Source organism: Xenia sp. Carnegie-2017, unplaced genomic scaffold (assembly GCF_021976095.1).
Source record: "Xenia sp. Carnegie-2017 unplaced genomic scaffold, XeniaSp_v1 HiC_scaffold_16, whole genome shotgun sequence".
Taxonomy (NCBI): Eukaryota; Metazoa; Cnidaria; class Anthozoa; order Malacalcyonacea; family Xeniidae; genus Xenia; species Xenia sp. Carnegie-2017.
In genome coordinates this window covers 11,324,007-11,345,734 of record NW_025813469.1, presented here as the reverse complement: position 1 = coordinate 11,345,734, position 21,728 = coordinate 11,324,007, and the positions used below count along the sequence as shown (strand labels likewise).

General features: G+C 35.4%; 1 protein-coding gene across 2 annotated transcripts in view; it reads left to right on the top strand.

The window, feature by feature from the left end:
• LOC124436558 (1-phosphatidylinositol 4,5-bisphosphate phosphodiesterase gamma-1-like) overlaps nt 1-20,678 on the top strand; it is a 37,558-nt gene extending 16,880 nt beyond the window's left edge. For both annotated transcript variants that reach the window (XM_046986506.1, XM_046986507.1), the window contains 24 exons: nt 2,197-2,260; nt 3,027-3,094; nt 3,641-3,763; nt 4,193-4,224; nt 8,868-8,993; nt 9,227-9,404; nt 9,473-9,495; nt 9,570-9,686; nt 10,463-10,619; nt 11,195-11,215; nt 11,285-11,347; nt 11,460-11,563; nt 11,847-11,946; nt 12,024-12,093; nt 12,389-12,480; nt 13,938-14,091; nt 14,848-15,060; nt 15,946-15,991; nt 16,709-16,814; nt 16,886-17,000; nt 17,087-17,245; nt 17,861-17,949; nt 19,199-19,395; nt 19,833-20,678. In XM_046986506.1, coding sequence (XP_046842462.1) covers nt 2,197-2,260; nt 3,027-3,094; nt 3,641-3,763; nt 4,193-4,224; nt 8,868-8,993; nt 9,227-9,404; nt 9,473-9,495; nt 9,570-9,686; nt 10,463-10,619; nt 11,195-11,215; nt 11,285-11,347; nt 11,460-11,563; nt 11,847-11,946; nt 12,024-12,093; nt 12,389-12,480; nt 13,938-14,091; nt 14,848-15,060; nt 15,946-15,991; nt 16,709-16,814; nt 16,886-17,000; nt 17,087-17,245; nt 17,861-17,949; nt 19,199-19,395; nt 19,833-19,884 — 2,469 coding nt within the window. In that variant the 3' untranslated portion in view covers nt 19,885-20,678. The remainder of the gene's footprint in view (nt 1-2,196; nt 2,261-3,026; nt 3,095-3,640; nt 3,764-4,192; nt 4,225-8,867; nt 8,994-9,226; nt 9,405-9,472; nt 9,496-9,569; nt 9,687-10,462; nt 10,620-11,194; nt 11,216-11,284; nt 11,348-11,459; nt 11,564-11,846; nt 11,947-12,023; nt 12,094-12,388; nt 12,481-13,937; nt 14,092-14,847; nt 15,061-15,945; nt 15,992-16,708; nt 16,815-16,885; nt 17,001-17,086; nt 17,246-17,860; nt 17,950-19,198; nt 19,396-19,832) is intronic.
• The last annotated feature ends 1,050 nt before the right edge of the window (nt 20,679-21,728 follow it).

The following is a 21,728-nucleotide window of genomic DNA, read 5'->3' as shown; positions in this document are numbered from 1 at the left end:
AATGTTCGTAAACTTTTCGATGTTCGTAAAGTTTTCGATGTTCGTAAAGTTTTCAATGTTCGTAAACTTTTCAATGTTCGTAAAGTTTTCAATGTTCGTAAAGTTTTCAATGTTCATAAAGTTTTCGATGTTCGTAAAGTTTTCGATGTTCGTAAAGTTTTCGATGTTCGTAAAGTTTTCGATGTTCGTAAAGTTTTCGATGTTCGTAAAGTTTTCAATGTTCGTAAAGTTTTCGATGTTCATAAAGTTTTCGATGTTCGTAAAGTTTTCGATGCTCATAAAGTTTTCGATGTTCATAAAGTTTTCGATGTTCGTAAAGTTTTCCATGTTCATAAAGTTTTCGATGTTCGTAAAGTTTTCGATGTTCGTAAAGTTTTCAATGTTCGTAAAGTTTTCGATGTTCGTAAAGTTTTCAATGTTCGTAAACTTTTCAATGTTCGTAAAGTTTTCAAAGTTCGTAAAGTTTTCAATGTTCATAAAGTTTTCGATGTTCGTAAAGTTTTCGATGTTCGTAAAGTTTTCAATGTTCATAAAGTTTTCGATGTTCGTAAAGTTTTCGATGTTCGTAAAGTTTTCGATGTTCGTAAAGTTTTCAATGTTCGTAAAGTTTTCAATGTTCGTAAAGTTTTCAATGTTCGTAAAGTTTTCAATGTTCATAAAGTTTTCGATGTTCGTAAAGTTTTCGATGTTCGTAAAGTTTTCAATGTTCATAAAGTTTTCGATGTTCGTAAAGTTTTCGATGTTCGTAAAGTTTTCGATGTTCGTAAAGTTTTCAATGTTCGTAAAGTTTTCGATGTTCGTAAAGTTTTCAATGTTCGTAAAGTTTTCGATGTTCATAAAGTTTTCGATGCTCATAAAGTTTTCGATGTTCGTAAAGTTTTCAATGTTCGTAAACTTTTCGATGTTCGTAAAGTTTTCGATGTTCGTAAAGTTTTCAATGTTCGTAAACTTTTCAATGTTCGTAAAGTTTTCAATGTTCGTAAAGTTTTCAATGTTCATAAAGTTTTCGATGTTCGTAAGTTTTCGATGTTCGTAAAGTTTTCGATGTTCGTAAAGTTTTCGATGTTCGTAAAGTTTTCAATGTTCATAAAGTTTTCGATGTTCGTAAAGTTTTCAATGTTCATAAAGTTTTCGATGTTCGTAAAGTTTTCGATGTTCGTAAAGTTTTCAATGTTCATAAAGTTTTCGATGTTCGTAAAGTTTTCGATGTTCGTAAAGTTTTCGATGTTCGTAAAGTTTTCAATGTTCGTAAAGTTTTCGATGTTCGTAAAGTTTTCAATGTTCGTAAAGTTTTCGATGTTCATAAAGTTTTCGATGTTCGTAAAGTTTTCGATGCTCCTAAAGTTTTCGATGTTCATAAAGTTTTCGATGTTCGTAAAGTTTTCCATGTTCATAAAGTTTTCAATGTTCGTAAAGTTTTCGATGTTCGTAAACTTTTCAATGTTCGTAAACTTTTCAATGTTCGTAAAGTTTTCAATGTTCGTAAAGTTTTCAATGTTCATAAAGTTTTCGATGTTCGTAAAGTTTTCGATGTTCGTAAAGTTTTCGATGTTCGTAAAGTTTTCGATGTTCGTAAAGTTTTCAATGTTCATAAAGTTTTCGATGTTCGTAAAGTTTTCGATGTTCGTAAAGTTTTCGATGTTCATGTCATTGGTGTAGCCAATCGGCAAATTGGCCGTGCTTTGTAAATTTCGGATCATTGCCATTATTCATTGCTTTTTACAATAAGTGAACGCCAAAGTATTTACATTACATGAAGTGCGAGCCATGAAAACCCATGTGGTTTGCCTACGCCATTGGCTCGTGTTAAATTCGACTTTTCTAAAGTCGAGTTTATTATTCCATAGTTGAGTTTGCAATAGTCAGTGCAAATTTTAATGAGCTCAGTCAATCGTCGATACATGTTAGAGTAAAAATTAACACTTTTTTTTAAAACTTATCCGATGTTTCTCGTGTTTGCAAAGGCTTATGCAAATCTCAGAGACGTTTTTGACAACACTCGAACTTCGATTTTGGGCTTGCACAGATCTGCTCTCGAGTTCTTCCAAAACAGTATCAATCTTTTATTTCTTAAGTGAAAACTGTGCGATTCATGTTGTTTTGTCAAATAGCCAACCCAACCCAAACTCCAACATTTGTAGTTTTATTCAGTTTAATTTCTAATTAGATTTCTTTTCGAACAAAATTTTATTTCAGCACAAGAAATTACCCACTGATGCTGACGTGGACGATATGGTAAACATTGAACGTGATTTCATTTGTAAGTAGGTCAGGCTTTTTTTATGAAGTACACATGATAATTTCATCTTTTCTTCTTTATTTATCTTTTCTCATAGTGCAATTATCATGAATGCGAGAATATAGAACTACTACTCTCTGACTTCATCTTTTCTTCTTTATATTAAATTTTCTTCATTATATGCAGTTATTATAAATACGAGTTTTTGTCGAGAGTTTGCCGCAGAATTTATAACTTTATTTATTTATTTATTTACATTTATTTAAACACGGTAGTATCTCAACTTGGATCCTAAAATACAACTACATATAAAAAATAAAAAAGTTGATTTTCAGATAGCCGTGTGCATGATAAAATAAAATTAAAAAGTATACTACATCTAGGTATAAAAAAAACCCCCAAAAAACAAAACAAAGTATGAGCTATACAAAAATAAAAATGTTAAATCTATAAAGTTTATGCATGCAATGGATATTTTCTTTTATCTTCAATGTTATTCCAAGCCTCTGCACCTCTATATGCAAAGCTACGTTTTAAGGCATTTGTTTTTGGTTTTGGCAAGTTGAGAACGTGATTGTTATTTCGTAATTCATACATTTCATTCGTACGTATTGAGAAAAACTGACAAAGATAATCTGTAGAATTACCTTTCATTATTTGTATCATATAAAATATATTCTTGTAAAATATTTATCGTAAAGTACTTTCGTTTGTGTAGAAAATACTAAATTAATTTTAACAGTATGAAAGAGACACGTGTCGTGACTCTTGTTATTATCGATTTTAGTCATGGAAGATGAACTGAGTGATTTGACGAAGAATGGTATTTTATACCTCGAAGATGAAATGGATAAAGTATGAAAGAATATTTTGTAGTTTGAATTGAGCAAATGCTTTTTTCCAGAATTCTCTATTGCTTTTAGTAAGCTAACTCAGGCATGTTTTGGTGACGAGACTGTACAGTACCCATTATGTCATCGTACCTTTATATAAACGTTTACAACCCAATGACCTAGAACCCAGTCTACTAGATAACTGACTCCGCCGATATTGTATAGTAATGAGTGAGGCAAGCCGCCATCTTGAAAAGTGGCAAAACTGATAATCTTTACGACTAATATCTGCTTTTCCTGTGTTGATATAGAGTGGCAAAATTGATAGTCTAGGTTTAATTCTTTAAATGTTTGATAGGATGGGTTTTTTAAACTTTGTTTTCCCTTCTTTTTCACTTTGAGTTTTGCTTTTTGCCACCTTTCAAGATGGCGTCCTTGCCTCAACTTGACGCGGTTGTTAGACATCTAGAGGACTGGGTTCTAAGTCATTGTTACAACCTGACTTGATAACCATGTTTTCTATGAATTGTTTGACAAAGTATTTTTGTGTGTTTGCTTTGTACAACAGGTATGGAATAAACATTTCTTCGTGTTGTATAAAAACCGTCTATTTTGGATGGAAGAGACTAAGTCCGAAGACGACGATGAGCCTGAACAAGACGGACAGTGGGACGGGCCACTCACATCAGAGGTAATAATCAAAATAAACCGATTTTTCCACCATATAATTTTCGACTTTATTTGGCCACAATTGTCATATCCTATATTTTCCTAACTTTAGTATTTATTTGTTAGTTTATTACTCGTCAATCACTTAGTTCGAGATTTTTTGAATGTTTCTATTCCGAAGATAAATTTGCTTAGTTTTGTCTTCAGTATAGCTGTTGGTGATACTGGCAGGGACTGCAATCAAACCTGACATCTAGCCACATTTCACCTTTCCCACCTCTCTATTCCCACTCACTACAATTCAAATTGACGGTTGTTATAGCAGTCGAAAAGTCAATCATTTGCAGTCACTCCAACCTTCCTTCTGAGAACTACACATACTTTTGTGTTTATATTATACTGTTATCGTTGAGTTTGATATAAATCCAGCTAATTGTTCTGATTTGTTTAGTCTTCGCGAGACGAACTACACTACGGTGAACGGTGAGCAAACCCTTTACATTATTAATTGGTCATGCGGTTCAAATTTTTCTGTGCTTTACTGCTCGCTCGTACTACGCTAACAATAGAATTGCACGAAGAAATAAATGGATAACAACAATGCTCTGAAATTTACATCAAAGGACCAAACTTAAACCTGGTTCACACTAGTCGTAAGAGTCGGGAAAATCGTAGTGTTTTATCATATGCGACCATCAGGGGCGGATCTAGGATTTTTCAAACATCAGTCATAAAACTTCGGAGGCGCTCCGCACCTGGGGGGGTCTGAGGCATTCTCCCCTGAGCAATTTTGAATTTCAGAGCCTTAAAAATGCCATTTTCAGCGTTTTAGAGCAATACAAAATGTATTTTGTGGGCATCGTTTTTGCGTACAAACAACACATTTTGCTTACGTTTTTTTCAAAAAAAAATGAAGTGAACAATAGTTGAATATTTTGCTAAATATTTAGGCTCATTATCATGCCAAATATATGGCTCATTAGCATGTCTAGGAACGTAAAATTTATTTTACAATAATGCTATTCAAAACAGATATAGTCTTTAAAATTTCTCTTTAAAAGTCTTTAAACAATATGTAGTATAACAGTCCAATGATTGAATGATGAATGATCATAAACTGAAAAGCCCCAAACATTTGTTTATGATAAAGTAAATAACACTATGGCGCCTTATGGTAACAGATATTTTGTCCATTTAAATATATTTGCAGGAATGTAGGATTTCGCTGCCATATAACGGTCACGATTCCCCAAGCACTAAAGAAATTATTGCTAAAAGTCCTTCGGCAACAACAATTTTAGAAGCATCAATATGCTTACCATACGCCATATTAACATAAATCGCATCATACACTCGCATACATTGACTTTGATATATTACATTCATGCATACACTTCACTTGTCCTTTACTTACGATTTTGGATGTAAATTTCTGCTGATAAAACTCAAAACAATGTTGGCTTTCTTTTGAACATCAATGACTGAAATGTCGCTCGCGAGATCGTCTTTGCCAAGCATTTACAATTCATCCATAAATTTTTCGCCCGAAAAAATTCCCAGTTTGGAAAGCAGCATTCATGTCAATATATGAATTTGTAAAAGATTTCCATAAATTCCATCTGATTGTAGTTTAGTTTCTATCATTCTTTAGAAAATTACAATGAAACGATCAAACATTCAATTCAGACAGTGAGCTTGACTATGTTAGTTCAGTTGGCTATCAGTCGAAATCGGTCAGACCAATCACAGTAAGACAAAAATTTAAACGAACCAATTACACGATAGCAAGTGGACTCCCTTATAGGTCCGGCCACCCCGCTTATCGATCGAGATTATTCCAGATCGTCCACTGATCTGGCTATTGACCAATGAAATAAGCGTTTTTGGCGTTCATAGACTCCTTTATCAGTCGAACCAGTCAAACCACCCCGCTTATCAGTCGGTTATTCCAGGTCAATTAAAATTCAACTGATCTGGTTACCAACGAGATATTAATTGGATTGATTTTTATCACGAAATAAATGCGATGATAAAGTGAGAATAATTAATGATTTTTTAATTAATATGAATAGGTAATTTTTGAATTTCAAACATCAGTCGCGCGACGGATTTGACATACTCTAGATCCGCCCCTGGCGACCATCCCAGTAATTTATTGATAAGTGTAAACATGGAGAATACCAGATCCCAGATAATCCGCGTCAGATTCGTAAATATCGGGAAAATAGGAATGCTTTCTATTTGATTACGATGTCCCAGTTAAACTGCGCCAATCGGGAACTCGTACGACAAATGTGACCATGAAATCCGAATAGAATCCGACCATTGAGTTCTATAATAACTGGAGCGGCTATCTCAAGCGCGGCCTTAGATCTCTGATGACGCAAAAAAAATGGCGGATTTCGTCCGCTGCCGCTGAGATTTACCGAAATTGACCGCTTTTCCGAAAATTTCACAATTTCCCACTTCCTCCTGAGGAAAGAGAGAAGAAAATGTATGTGTGTATTTGGGATTCGGCAAGCAATTTTTTGATGAAAATCACGATAAAAACCTACAATTCGTAACAGCGAGTCAACCTAGCTTTCCAGTTATCGGCTCCTACGAGGATGTATTTATAACTATCGACGAAAGAGCTATATGTCTGCTACACATCTATGAATGCAGATATGCGTCGTTTTCTTACCAGCGTCAAACTTGTTTGATCGATTAAAAGTCTTTAGTCTATACAAAAAAGTATATCATAGCTCATCTCCACAGTGGCTCACGGGAGAGAATTTAGCTTATTTGTTATCATTGCTATTTTTCTTCTTTTCGTGGAATAGGCAATGGCTTTTTTCGCCTCAATTGTAGGATTTTTCCTTGTTTCTTTAAAAAAGTAAATATTATATCTCTGGATATTTACGGATTTTCTGTAATTGAGTTTCGTATTAAATTTCAAAAAGACTCAAGTCTGCATAGGTTTGGTAAATGAAAACAAACAATATTGTATAGAAATTACTTTAAGTAACCTTTTCGTGATGTTCTGAAGTGCAACTGCATCAAATACTTGTAAAGTTGTAGCACATTTTGATTTTGTTGTATTGATATATGAATTGTGCAAATGCAAATAATCACTAAAACACTTATGCTTCCTATGGTGTTTATAATTCATTATTAGTTTTAATACTTCTACCTTCTTTTTCACTTTGTTTTTTTTTTCCTATATTTGCAATATAAGTGCACAATTTGAATGATTAACACAGTTTTCACCTCAATAATAAATTTCATAAGCAGTTGGTAGTGCATTTTGTTCTCTGAGTATCCACATTTGGTTTTCTTCATACAAGAATGATGAAATGCATATGGATATGTCATAGCAAGGCAAAACCAAATGAATTAAATACCTATAGTGTACTTTTATGCTAGAAGCTTAAAAGCTTTTAGAAATTATAAAGTTTTGGATTATATTACCTCTATATCATCAATCTCATGAAAAGAAATAAGAAGCAAAATATTTGTAGAAAAGCTTTGAAAAGTGAAAAACATTTATTTAAAAAAGCAGTAATGATGCATATGATAAATCCCATTCTGTACTCTAATAGGTAAATAAGCTCAAACTGTTTCTTAAAGAAATATAAGAAATATATAAGAAATATACAGTACAATAATTTTAAAGGTTTCATCACTGAATCTTTGATGCTTCAGTATAGTGCATTAGATATTAGTAACATTTAAACAACACTCAACTAAAATATTTTGATAAAGATATGACATGATTTAAACATTGAAATATATAAAAACCCAATGGCTTATACAGTTTGATGCTTCACATCTGCATCGAGTCATCATCAATCTCAGTACACATGTTTACATAGACACAAACTTTATGGCCTTCTCATTTTATATGATGTGAATTGACATTTAATTAAGCATCAAAACACACACAACCTTCTTGCCATCTTTTTTTGGTTCATGAACTTTAACTTCAAGGCATTCAAGGCATCATAAGTGAATCCATTGTCTCCATCCATAGAATTTGACCATGATCAAATTAAATAACTCTGGATAAGGCAGACAATAAATCAATTATCTTTACAGCATTATGATTTCTTTACGACTCTGCCTGGTCAATAACATCTTCCAGTCATCTTTACTCCTTGGTCTTCCCTGCATGTTGTCAGCAAATAGAACATAACAAGCTCTGCTCCAAATCATGGGTACTGTTGGGGCTGATCATTTCTTTTTGATACTTTTCACAGAGCAAAATGTGTGCAGGGTCTTTTTTGCTTTAGGGAAACTATTTTGCAAATAGATGGGTAAATTTACGACTTCATGCATTAACCAATGACAGAAAAGTATATAGAATTTTATAAACAAAAACAGTGTTGGCATTATAAAATAAATGCTAAAAAAGATATCGTCACAGAATATGGAGCTAACGATATCCGTATTCTGTGATATCGTGTTTGTTTTTGAAAAATTCTTTATAATTTACTATAGACACCAGGGGGAGGTCGAGAATATTATTTTTCTGCAAAGCGATCATTTCAGCGGAAATACGTCCGTTGGCCGCCATTTTTTTGGCGACCTCGCCCCAGTAAAGTTAGCCGCTCCAGTTATTATAGAACTCAATGAATCCGACACTCGCGACTTTTCAAAATGGCGGATGACCAAGGAGTGGAATTGCGTGCTTCTTCAAAAAGTCTTGCTTGTTGCTACAAAGTCTTAAAACGGCGATGACTGTTGTTTTTTTAAGAAAATTATAAAAGAGTTTCCAAGTATCTACAAACCCAGCAAAGCTCAGTTCAAAGACAAGAACATAAAGACCAATGCATGGATAAAAATCGTATCCCAGCATATGAACAATAGCTAATAGCAAAGGAACTTGTCCATGCAACACGAAATGTCTATTTACAGCAGCCATGTTTAAAGTTTTTTACTGTGCGTAATATGCAAGTGTGAACGTTTCGGTGTTATACATCCCTGACAACTCTTATCTATCTTTGTGAATACGTCGCCGATACATACGACTAATGTGAACCAGGCTTTATACCAGCTGGTTGCGCTATTGATTAAAGCATCAATGTGTTGAAAGTTTATCGAGCTTCGAGAATACATATTGAATATTTTTTTGATGTATTGTCTAGTTGGTTTCATCAACGTATCCGCAGAGAAGCGGCTACCAAACTAATGCGTCAATACAACAAAGGAAACGGATCTTTTCTGGTTCGCGAGTCTCCAGCTTTTGTTGGAGATTTCAGCCTCACGTTTTGGTAGGTATCTTGATTTAAGCGATAGTATTTTGTCGTCCCTTGCCTTGCTTGTATATCGCGGTGTTTTTTTGTTGTCGTTGTCCAATGTTCCCCGCGCACGTGCAGTTTTCCCGCCCATAGGCAGTTTTCCCGCGCATAGGCAGTTTTCCCGCGCATAGGCAGTTTTCCCGCGCATGGGCAGTTTTCTCGCGCAGGGGCAGGCAAATTTAACTGTGAACTTCGTTTGTTTGCAGGCGAAATGGCGAAGTTCAGCATTGCCGTATTAAAAGCAAACAAGAGAACGGTCAGGCGAAGTACTATCTTGTGGAACCGGTCACTTTCGACAGTCTCTTCAGCTTGGTCAATTACTATCAAGTAAAACCGCTCAGAACACCGCAGTTTGAATACACCTTAACAGAACCCATAGCCCAGGTGCGCTTAACCTCTTTTCCTGCTCGGCTTTCTTGACTTATTTTAATTTGAACTTTTATTTTTTGTAGCCGAATGCGCATTTGGAGAAAGAGTGAGTTGATTTGCCCAATCTTTTGATGTTCTTCTTTACGGAACACATAGCTGGAATGATATCATCTTTTCTAGATGGTTTCACGCCAATTTACAGCTAGCCGAAGCGGAGAATATGTTGAAGAGGGCCCCGAGCGATGGATCATTTCTTGTGAGGAAGAAAACAGACTCTGAATTTGCTGTTTCTTTCAAGTATGTTATGGCCCAGAATACAAACATACCAAAATTCATCTCCAGCGATAAAATCCTTCATTTTTGTATCACTGATTTTCGTGTAAGGGCTATACGCTGTAGATTCGTCATTCTGCCAGGAAACCGATAAATGCAATTTATTATATGGCAAGCGCCACTTCCGGCAAAATGGCGCGCTTTGATTGGCTCAGAAACAATTTTGCCCATCCATTACTTTCCCGTAATTGACCACGGTCCAAAACGCGTAATTTTACAGTCAAACGACAAAACTTCGTAAAGTAAACGAAACAAAAAACCATTTACGAATGTGAGTCGAAGGACAAATGCTCGGAAAACATTTTAACTATCCAGACGATACAATTTGAAACGATTTATTTTTTACTTACAAAAACTAGAAAAGTACAAAGCAACCCGTACAAAAAAGCCAAGACGAGAAAGAAAGAAGGCTTCGTTTCAGGTCAAATAATGCCATATAATAAACCTTTTAATAACCTCGCTTTCTCGGTCTTTACTGAGAAATATGAGACCTCTGTCTTTTTGTACAAACCTCGTCCTACGGTCTCGGTCTGTACAAAAACACCTCGGTCCGTTATTTCTCCGTAAAGACCTCGCTCGGTTATTAAGGGCTTAGTATGAAGGCTTGTTTTCAATAGTTAACAATAAAAATTTTTCGCGGGAAAATTTGTTTTTAAAATTTGCAGCTAGTACGTGAAATACTTTATTTAGGCCTACGCATTAATCTTTACTTATTTTGATTTTTTCTTTGTCTGTTTCAGAGCTGAAGGTAAAATCAAACATTGCCAGATATATCATGAAGGAAGACTGTACACCATTGGTACAGCACAGTTCGAGAGTCTAATAGAGCTTGTTGAATTCTACGAAAAGCATCCTCTTTACAGAAAGATAAAATTGAAGCATCCGATCAACGAAGAGGTAGATCTTTGTGATTATGTCGATACTCGCCTCGCTTTTGTTGATTTCTGTTGCAATGTAGTTTAACGCTGATTGGTTGAACTGCGCTCACGTGATACAAACCACATTCAGTTTATCTTGCGCAGTATACAAATTACGACAATAAAGTTGGATACCTCGCTTCGTAAACAATACTGGCAAATTGTACAAAACAGACTTATAAATTGCTATTGTTTAGAGAAATGGCATTTCCAGCGCGTTTGTTTAGTCCTTTTATTGATATTTTCTATGTTTGTCCAATTCTTGTGAAACAAAAGATTTCTAAAGAACAAAGTTGTGATTATATTCTGAAATAGACTTATATGATAGGACTACAACTGATAAACAGACTTCGCAATTTGCTAAACAGACAACTAATCTTTTATTTCCTTTTCTGCTATCATACTAACACATTTAGTCGTCTATATCAACGTTGATCATGGTTCTGCTACTAGCTAGCTACGTCCACAAGACTTGCTTCGTTATGCAAAAATTCAATCTTTTTGCGAACGATTTGTGTTTTATAGAATATTGAAAAAACTCTTATCTCACTATAGGTTCTACGGCGCATTGGAATTGTAAGTATGAAGAAGTTTCATGGTTGAAAAGAAATATTTTGAGTTGACTCGTTTTTTTTACGATAACAGATGCCGGACCATGATGCTGTTGATCCATCTGAAGTTTACTTAGATCCACGATTTAACACTAAGGTTGATTATTCTCATTATTTCAACGTCTTTCGTTGTTCTTTTATGGTTTATTGACTGTGTATTCAATAAATGAAATGAAAGTTATTTTGAAAGTGTTTTTCCACACTTTCAGCCCGTATGTCGTGCTTTGTGGGATTATCAAGCCCAGAGCAACGATGAAATGAGCTTTTGCAAAGGAGTGTTCATTACTAATGTCATCAAAGAAGATGGTGGATGGTATGAAAGATTGTAGTCCTGTTTTTAGCTTGTCTGTTTTCAGCATGGGCGCCTTTGTTGCTCAATTCGCTTTTATTGAAAAATATCAAAAGACATTTATCAAATTCTACAGATTAAAAGCATTCTTTGTGTATTAACAATCGACTTGATGTGATGTAATTGACTTCAAATGACATCATGTGCAATTCCTCTGATGACATCATCATCGTCGTCTTTCAAACCTTTCACCTGTACGTTGTATTCATTGGCTTAAAGTTTACATGGCATTGTATGTACTTTTAAGGTGGCGTGGGGATTTCGGGGAATACCAGGGGGCATGGTTTCCTTCCAATTTTTGCGAGGAAATCAATGTGATGGTGGAACCGGCAAAAGACTTTAGCGATGTAAGATAAGCTAGCTTGTGTTTTATTCAAACGATCTACTTCATCTTGAATCTTTTTGTTTTTTTCTACTCCGATAGGACCAGGACGTCAAGAAGGTGTTGGGGGATCTTCAAAAAGGCTCTATGGATATCAGGGGATGTAATATTGGTAATTTGTTCATGTCCGTTTTCATTTCAGGGGCTCATTCCAGGCCTTAAATCTGTTGTAGACACGGTGCCGTGAAAAGTATAATGTGATAAAATAGGTTTTCAATGAATAATGCTTTAAAAAGGATTCTTCCGTAATGACTATAATTACGACATGCGTGGCTACAATTGAGTGTAATTGCAGAACTTCTCCCCCGCCGCCCTTACTATAGCTTCAAGCTTTGATCTGTACGCTTTTTAAATAGAACCCGCCGCCTGTACTGACCTCATATTTTGTGTCATAATGTATTTTTCAGAACAGCTTCCACCTCGTGGTGGCTTTAAATGTATATTCTCGATTCAATCAAATAACCAACCACCTCTCGAAGTTGCAGCAGAAACGCCCGAGGTACGAAGAAGTGTCTTTGTAGGCAGTCAGTACTTTGTGTTGTGCCAATATGTTGTCCTTGCTACCACACGTACGCGTTCGCATCTACTTTTATAGCTTCAGGGTATTATTGTTTTTAAATTATGTTGCGAATGCAAAGTTTGCAAAAAGTCAAATAATTTTTGAGAGAAAAGCCAAGAACACAAGATACTTTGATAAGAGAATTACAATTTTTGATAAGTGGATATCAAAGTAGGCTTTCTTCGAATGGTTTAATCTACCCGATGCGAGTATCGTAAACATTATTTTTTGTAATCGATAAATTATTGGGGCTGTTTTTTCTTAGATCGTTTCTTGCACGAGTGTCACTGATGAGACGAATAGTCAAACACGATTTTCTTTAATAATATAATATACAAATATATATACAACGTGTATTACATTGTGCCTTCCCGGCTATCACCATAGTAAAATGGTGACTCCTGCACTTGGAGCACAGGCGTACGGTACACATTGTATGGATTGTATTGTAGAGTCACCACAGTGCTCAAACCTATAAAGGTGAGCTTTGCATATCGCGAACACGGTGAACGTCTCATTAAGAGTCTCTGTACACAATCCGAGAGTTCTCAAACTACGCACGCGCAGTGAGCGCAATATACAAAGTGTATTACAATGTGCCCTCCCAGCTATCATATATATATATATATATATATATATATATATATATATATATATATATATATATATATATATATATATATATATACTGACACGTGTTAGATTGTATATATATATATATATATACTTTATATATATATATATACTGACACATGTTGGATGGTATTGCCGTGACTTTCGTTGTGCAATTTGACAACTCTTACGATATGCAAATGTGCCAAACACTTTTGTCGGGAATAGCCCGAGCGACGGCCTGATATGCCGTATTTCATGATCTTACCATTGATCTGAAAATTAGTACCTGGATAGAGCTTCTACGTATGAAATTGAAGCCAGTTTTTGATTTTGCATACCCGATTCTTGGGACCACTCAATTACAATATGGCGTAGAGTTAGCGGAGCGATTGCGACGATACTTTGTCCAAAATTACTTGTACATCAATAGCAGCAGTTTTGAGAATAACAGTCGATGTGTAGCATGGACAAAGTATCGTCCCAATCGCTCAGCTAACTCTACGCCATATTGTAATTGAGTGGTCGCAAGAATCGGGTGTGCAAAATCAAAAACTGGCTTCAATTTCATACGTAGAAGCTCTATCCAGGTACTAATTTTTAAGATCAGTGTGTCTTACAGATTTATCGTAATCGGCATTGAATGTCTTTCATAAACATTTCCACATGGGAAACCGAAGCGTCAGCAACTTAATTCGATTTTTGTAAATTTTACAATGAGGAAGGTCTTTATTTTAAGATAACATGAAAATCAACCAACATGTTGACGACTTTATTGTTAACAGGAAATGTCGTCTTGGGTACATTGTATAAAGGACGCCATGATTTTAGCTGAAGAACGCGAGGAAAGAGTTCGAACTGCGATCAGGGAAAACAAGATCGATAAAGCTCTTTCTGATTTGGTCGTATATCTTCAGACTGTTCCCTTTCATCTCGAGAGTAAGTTAAAAATTTATATTCCGGGGGTGCTTTCACATAACAGTAAATCACTGAATTCTTTTTAGGAGGTGAGGTTGCTTTACTACAGATGTACATTACTGAATTCATGCCGGGGGGTAGAATTCCATTATATAACAGTAATTTATTGAATATCTATTGGTGTGTGTGTGTGTATAGACGGGGGGTCGTAATGCTTTGAAATAGTAGTAGATAACTGAATTGAAATCAGGGGTTGCTTTAATGTGACAGTAAATCACTTATTTCATATCAGGGGGGTGATATTGCTTTAATGTAGCTGTACATTACAGAGTTCATGCCGTTGGTTGGTGTTTTGCAACCTTTAATATAATAGAAAATTGCTGAATTTATATCAGGGGGGGTTGTAATGGTTCAATATAGTTGTACATCACTGATTTCATATCAGATAGGGTGCTTTAGTCTAACTGTAAATTACTGAATTTATATCAGGGGTTGTGATGGTTCAATATAGTCGTACGTCACTGATTTCATATCAGATAAGGTGCTTTAGTCTAACAGTAAATTACTGAATTTATATCAGGGGGTTGTAATGGTTCAATATAGTCGTACGTCACTGATTTCATGAGATAAGGTGCTTTAGTCTAACAGTAAATTACTGAATAATTGGGGGTGAACGATTTCGATACAAATTGGCGAATTTCTATCGAAATGTAGCGTCCTAAGAAATTTTCCCACTGTTGTATCGCAACAATCATTTCATGTTTCTCATCGTTACAGAAAAAGGAAAACATTATGAAATGTCGTCGTTTCCCGAAACGAAGGTGGATAAGTTCACGAATCAAAAGAATTCTCAGAAATTCGTCCAATATAATTTACACCAGTTTAGCCGCGTGTATCCCAAGGGGACTCGGGTAGACTCTTCAAATTACGACCCGACGCCCATGTGGAATTGTGGGGTGCAAATGGCTGCGCTAAATTATCAGACACCTGGTAATGTATAAATCTTTGAACTGAATTTATAACTGGGGACGGTTGCACTTTATCCATTGGATAGTAAAATTTCCAATCTTTGAAAAAGATGTTTACATTTTTTGGAACAAAGAAATTTTGTAACTTAGAAGCGATATCTCATTTCAGCGATTGCTCAGTTCAAATCTTATAGTTTTCCTTTTCAAGAGCTTTAAACATTCAAAAAATGAGCTATCCTGTGGACAGTGTTATTCGGCCTTTATGCTACCGGCCCGTGGATGGTTATACGTAGATAAAGATGCGTATATATGTACGAAGCCAAATTTTACCATCAGACACGCGTGTCTGAAGGTAAAGTCCTCGCTATAGCTTACTGTTTTTAACGAATTTGCTATTGGCCGCACGGCGAAGGACTGGGACTCGCTGACTTGCCAGTTTTAGATGTTAAACGGGAGGTAGCACTCCAGTTGCAAATGAAGATATGATCTTCGCACTTTGCTGGACAATATAAGCAATTGTCTCATGAACCTGAAAAATTCAGGTGACTCAACGGGATTGTTATAACAATCTTTCATATGACATTCCTTACACGAGAAAACATTAGCCCAACAAATTGACGTGCTCGCCACTGTGTGACTTAATAGCTCAGTTGGTTAGAGCACTGCACTGGCACCGCAGAGGTCATTGGTTCGAATCCCGTTAATTCACCTGAATTTTCATGTTCATGAGACAATTGCTTAAATTGTCCAGCAAAGTGCGAAGATCATATCTTCATTTAATTTCAAACACCGCACTGCATATAACAACATCCAGTTTTACTCAGCTCAGTAGTATGAATCTATGCATACTGTGGAGTTACGGTAGCAGGGTGGGATTTGACTGTTCTCTTGAATGTTGAAATTTTAGATCGAGCAATGCAAATAAATCATGGAAAATTTCTCGACAATGGATGGTATGTGTGTGTGCTTTTAAAGATATCTTCATTTACGTAAAGATTTACCCTAAAATTTGCTCTGCCTCTTACTGTTTTGCTCACGGGACGTCACAGAACCTTTTTTACTCGCTTCTAAAATGTTTAATTACTTATGAAAATTTATTGCATGCATAACTTCAAGCAAATTTGTTCAATAATGGTGAAAATGGATGCAAGTAAAGAATAAAGTATAAAACAAATTCCGAAAAAGCAAGACATCTTGAGACTGCAAAATATGCATCAAAACAAGACGAGAAGTGAACTGTAAATTTTCGACTTTATTTCAAAGTCATCCTCAGACAGAATGATATTTAAAACCATTCATACACATATATATTTACAACGCATGAAATAAGTAAACGGAAGTAAGCAATAGAAATTAAATAGTGTGATATTTACAAAGGCAGAGTTGGAAGAGGTGTATTGTGAGGAATATAGTCATTGGAAAACGACTGACCGTAAATTCTTTATTTGACATATCACTAGAACTGTGTTATCTCATCACTAGAATATTGTTGTTAAAAAAATAGTTCATTACAGTTTTTAAAGATCTTTTAATTTTGACGATAAAAAATTTCTTTGCGTGTGTGCCATTTTGACGAGTAAATACGGTGCGCGTTTTTGTTCATGAATTTCTTCCTGTACAGGATAGTTAGTTTAACTTGTAAAATTTCTTTTTTTATTTATGCTCCTTAGCTGTGGCTATATTCTCAAACCAGACTGTGCTAGAATCCCGGAATTCGATCCGTTTGATAAGACGACAATATCGAGTGACATTAAACCTTTAATTATCAAGCTCACAGTATGTATTTATTCGAATATTCAAGCCTCTCAATTTGCTAGAAAGTATATATTCATTTTCTTCGCTCTTAGTTCATCGGGGCCCGACACTTGCCGAAGGCTCGCTGGGGTATAAGTTCACCTTTTGTTGAAGTCGAGTTGATCGGTGCAAGTTACGATAACTATAAATACAAGACTGGTACAAAATGTAAGTCTTTTGTCGATTTTTCATGTTTTTATTTTCTTACCAACAAACTGAGATCGTTGTGGAAATTTTTGTGTGCTTTGTTGCAGCCGATAATGGCCTCAATCCTGTCTGGAGTGATGCCATCGAAACGGCCGTCTTCTGCCCCCCCCTGGCGTACATCAGGTTTGCTGTTTACGATGAAGATATGTTTGGGGATCCAAACTTTATTGCCCAAGCTGTTTATCCACTTTCGAATCTTAAAAACGGTAAATATTCTTTTAGTATACTGTGTTTTATGATTGAAGTGATTGCAACGATAACATGATTTTTAATGCTATCGAACTATCTTACAAAACTTTTTGTCTGAACCAGGGATGTTTGAGACCCAAATTCTAGTTTCTTTCATAACTTTATTATCATAGATAATAACATCACGTTGTTGTGATATTCTCAGGTATAGTAATAAGATAATCATTGTCTCCAATGTTCTACCAATTGAACTACAAAATCAACTGTGGACTATGATGTTATTTTAAAACACGGTTCTAGTTTCTTTCATGTCTTAATATCATAAATAATAACATCACGTTGTTGTAATGTACTCAGGTATAGTAACAAGATAATCATTGTTTTCAATATTTACGAACTGAACTACAAGATCAACTGTGGACTATGATGTTATTTTAAAACACAGTTCTAGAATCTTTCATATCTTAATATCCTAGAGAATATGTCACGTTGTTATGATGTACTAAGGTACAATAACAAGATAATTTTTGTGCCAGTAGTTTCATCACGCTAATTAGTGTGAAAAGATATCTTTGATTTATCCGTTGGGTTCAATGATACAATAAAATATTCATTAACAATGTTTTCTTAAGGTTATAGATCCGTTCCATTAAAGAATTCCTTCAGCGAAGAGTATGAACAATGCGCGTTGTTGATTCACTTGGACATCACTTATGCTGGGGTGAGAATATTTTTATCAATAATTTGTTCTTGAGTGTTTGTTTCACATTTAATTTATTTTTTGGATTCGCCATAATAAACAGTCACAACAAATACAACCAATGATTTCGAACCCAGTCTTCTAGATGTCTAAAAACCGTGTCAAGGTGAGGCAAGGACGCCATCTTGAAAGGTGGAAAAAAGCAAAACTCAAAATGAAAAAGAAGGGAAAACAAAGTTTAAAATCCCATCCTATCAAACATTTAAAGAATCAAACCTAGACTATCAACTTTGCGACTGTATATCAACTCAGCAAAAGCAGATAGTCATAAATGTCATCAGTTTTGTCGCCTTTTAAGACGATGACCTGCTTCACTCATTCGTATACAATTTCGGCAGAGTCAGTTTTCTAGTAGATTGGGTTCTAGGTCATTGGATACAACAGTTGCTATAACTAAATATAAATACACACAACGGCTGGAATCACTGCACAGAAATAGTCTACAATATCAGGGTTTCACAGAATATACAGACAAAACTTATACGTTTATAAGCAACTTAACGTATCTGTTGCTGCTTCTTCACTCACGAAGGATGATAAAGCTTAAAACACAGTAAACTTGAACGTAAACTTAAACTACATTTAAACCGCAGTTAGCGCTAACTACTATTTTATACAACTGCTTGGGTAAATTGAACTACTTTTCAATTGCAATATAGTTAAAAAGTACCCAAGAGCCTTTTACAACCGGCCCCAGGATAAGAATTATGTGTTGTGTCTTCTACGATACGCGAAATTCATTCCTAATGTCGGCCATAGACTAGTGTAATAAGATTAAGTGTAAGGGTTAGCAATCATTTATGTTTAGGGGCTGTTTACATGCTCCCGGCTAACCGGGACTCAGTAAGGCGTGAAATGAGTTCGAGGTATTGAAAAAAGACAAAACTTTATGCGTAAAATTACAACTGTTTGTTAAGCGCCACAAGTCATTCCTGCTGAAATTCATAAATTAAGCCAAACTGGTTATTGTAATTTTAAATGTTTTGCGTAGTTATTAAATCAGAATATTGTGAAATTTCTCGGGAAGATTTATTTGATGACGAGTATTGAATCGTTTCCATCTGCCAAAATCACTTAACTCTTGGCTGAATCCCGGCTACCTGGGCTCATGTAACCAGCCCTTTAATTGTAACAGAACGCAATTTTTACCCAAACCTGACTGCATATGATTGTCGAACTTCGTGTAACCTAAAGTATTGTGTTTCCTCAGGAAGAGGAAGAGACTCTGTGTACATATACGGAGATTTCATCACAGATGCACGAAGAAGCTGTGGAGATCACATGTGCTAGTAATGATGGTCTTGGTCCACCTGTGGAGGCGGGCATCCATAAAATGCAAACTTTGGACGCTCAACTGAGAGAAAAACAAGAGGAACTGCAATTACTCATTCAGAAACGCGGATCTTCGTAAGTTAGAAAATTTCTATCTTATTGTCCTTTCAATTGGCATCATGATATCCTTGTTTTCTCTTTCTATCTTCATCAATCCATTGCGGTTACATAATGATATCCTTGTTGTCCTTTTCTATCTCCATCAATCCATAGCGGTTACATAATGATATCCTTCTTGTCCTTTTCTATTCCATCAATCCATAGCGGTTACATAATGATATCCTTGTTGTCCTTTTCTATCTCCATCAATCTATAGCGGTTATATAATGATATCCTTATTGTCCTTTTCTATCTCCATCAATCCATAGCGGTTACATAATTATATCCTTCTTGTCCTTTTATATCTCCATCAATCCATAGCGGTTAAATAATGATATCTTTGTTGTCCTTTTGCTCATCTCTTATTTACAAGAAAAGTTGAAGTTTTGTTTCATTTCTATAATTGTTTCTAGGAACAATGCTTCAAGACAACACCTACACCATTCAACGTCAACGGATGTGTAATTCTTCCCAACACCGCTCAATGTATGGCTTCATTCCCCGAAATTTCTGAGAGAAAATTCTCTTTCACAGCGTAATCTAGTCGCACTCACTTTTCTTCCTTCTAGCGATATGATATTTTACAAGAAATGTGCGGAACGCATATTGATAATGTATTATAATTTATCATCATTTGTCTTCAACTGGTCAGGGTTTCGAATTTTCTGCGTTTCAAACGTTTCAACGTCACGTTTTCGTCGAACGGATAGTGCAATTTTCAACTGGTAAACCCTCCGTTTGCTCAGGAATATTTAAACATCTTTATTGACAGGTTTTTGTCATGTGTTTGACATGTTTATTCCATTGTACTTGGATAAAATGCTGTAGAAATTGAGAATTACGTGTGCATGAACTAAGGGAGTTGCAAAAATTGATCTTCGACTTGAAATCATAAGAAAGCAATCACTCAAACTTAGCAATGGCACTTGTTTCAAGTTTGAACAAACATTGCGTTTGTCAGTTAAAACGTGCACTTTTATTTGACAAGCGTGACGTTTGACACGTTGAGAAAGTGCAGTAATTCTTGCCGCTGACCAGTTGAACGCAAATGATAGTGGCTTCGCCTAATCGTTTGCCTTTATAAGACATAGAGACAAGGAAGTAGATCCTAAGATATTGCAGCAAATGACTTCGTTTCTATCTTTCCTGCCTAAACGCTTTTTATTTTTTTCCTCTCAAAATACAATGGACGCTGTGACTTCAATTATTGCTCGAACATTCATGCTGTTCCTCAATCATTAAACTGTCTTTGAAACATAGAATTTTGGCACTGTTTTCTTGTGGGTGTAAACTAAGACCAAAGTGGTCTAGAATTTTCGTTTGAACCGTAAAAAGAAGAGTTTTAACAGCCTCTCAGATTACTTCTAGCAGTTTATTATCACACTCGAACCCAGAATGATCTTTTCGTGGTATCCATATCTAGGACTAAAGGGAAGAGCATCTACTATTGCTCATTCTTCTGCGCAGGCGTTTAAATACGTAATCAACTGGTCACGTTTTGGTTATGTTTGTTTATGAGGCGTATGATAATGAAAATGGCTTTTTGGGGGTGTTAAATATCAGAGTGAGCAAACTTATAAAAAAATTTTCTTAACACAACGAGAAATGATTTTTGCTTATTTTGGTCCTTATTTTGGCGAGGACTCGTTTGATTACGGCCGTGGGTCGGGTATAAATATTTTTCTGCATGGTTACCGCTGACTCGATTCACCTGCGCCCACACGTCTCAGCGAAACACGAAGAGGAGTCTGGAATTTCTTTTACTTTTTTACTAATGAATGGCATTGAGAGGTAATTGCTTTGGAAATTCAACTATCTTATGAGCTGTTCCTTGTACAAATCTAAATTTAGACAAAATAAATCAAAGCCGTTAATTATAAAAATAAATACCTTATCAGCAATATGTTTATCTTTGTGAAATTCAAAAATGTTTCAAGGTGTTGGGCTGTGATAATGCTCCTATTTTTTTTAAGCAAAGCCGTAAAGCCCAAAATAGCAAATAAATAATTTTACTAACTTCTTTCAAATAAGTGCGACACAGAAATCGCCCTCCCCTCCCCCAATCAATAGCAAAGTAATTTCTCCGTCGATTTCCAATGCAAGATCTTTCAGTGCTGAAATATTTCCAATCAATAGAGTGAAAATACAGTCTTGGAATAGTTATAAGGTGATTTTACGGGAAATGTGAGTGAGGTTGAAAATATTATCACCTCTCCATCCTTGCCTCACTTCCGTGTCAGTGCATCTTTCCGCGTCGCTTTTCACGAAAAATCAAATGCTTCATTAACCACATGCTGACAAATCATTTA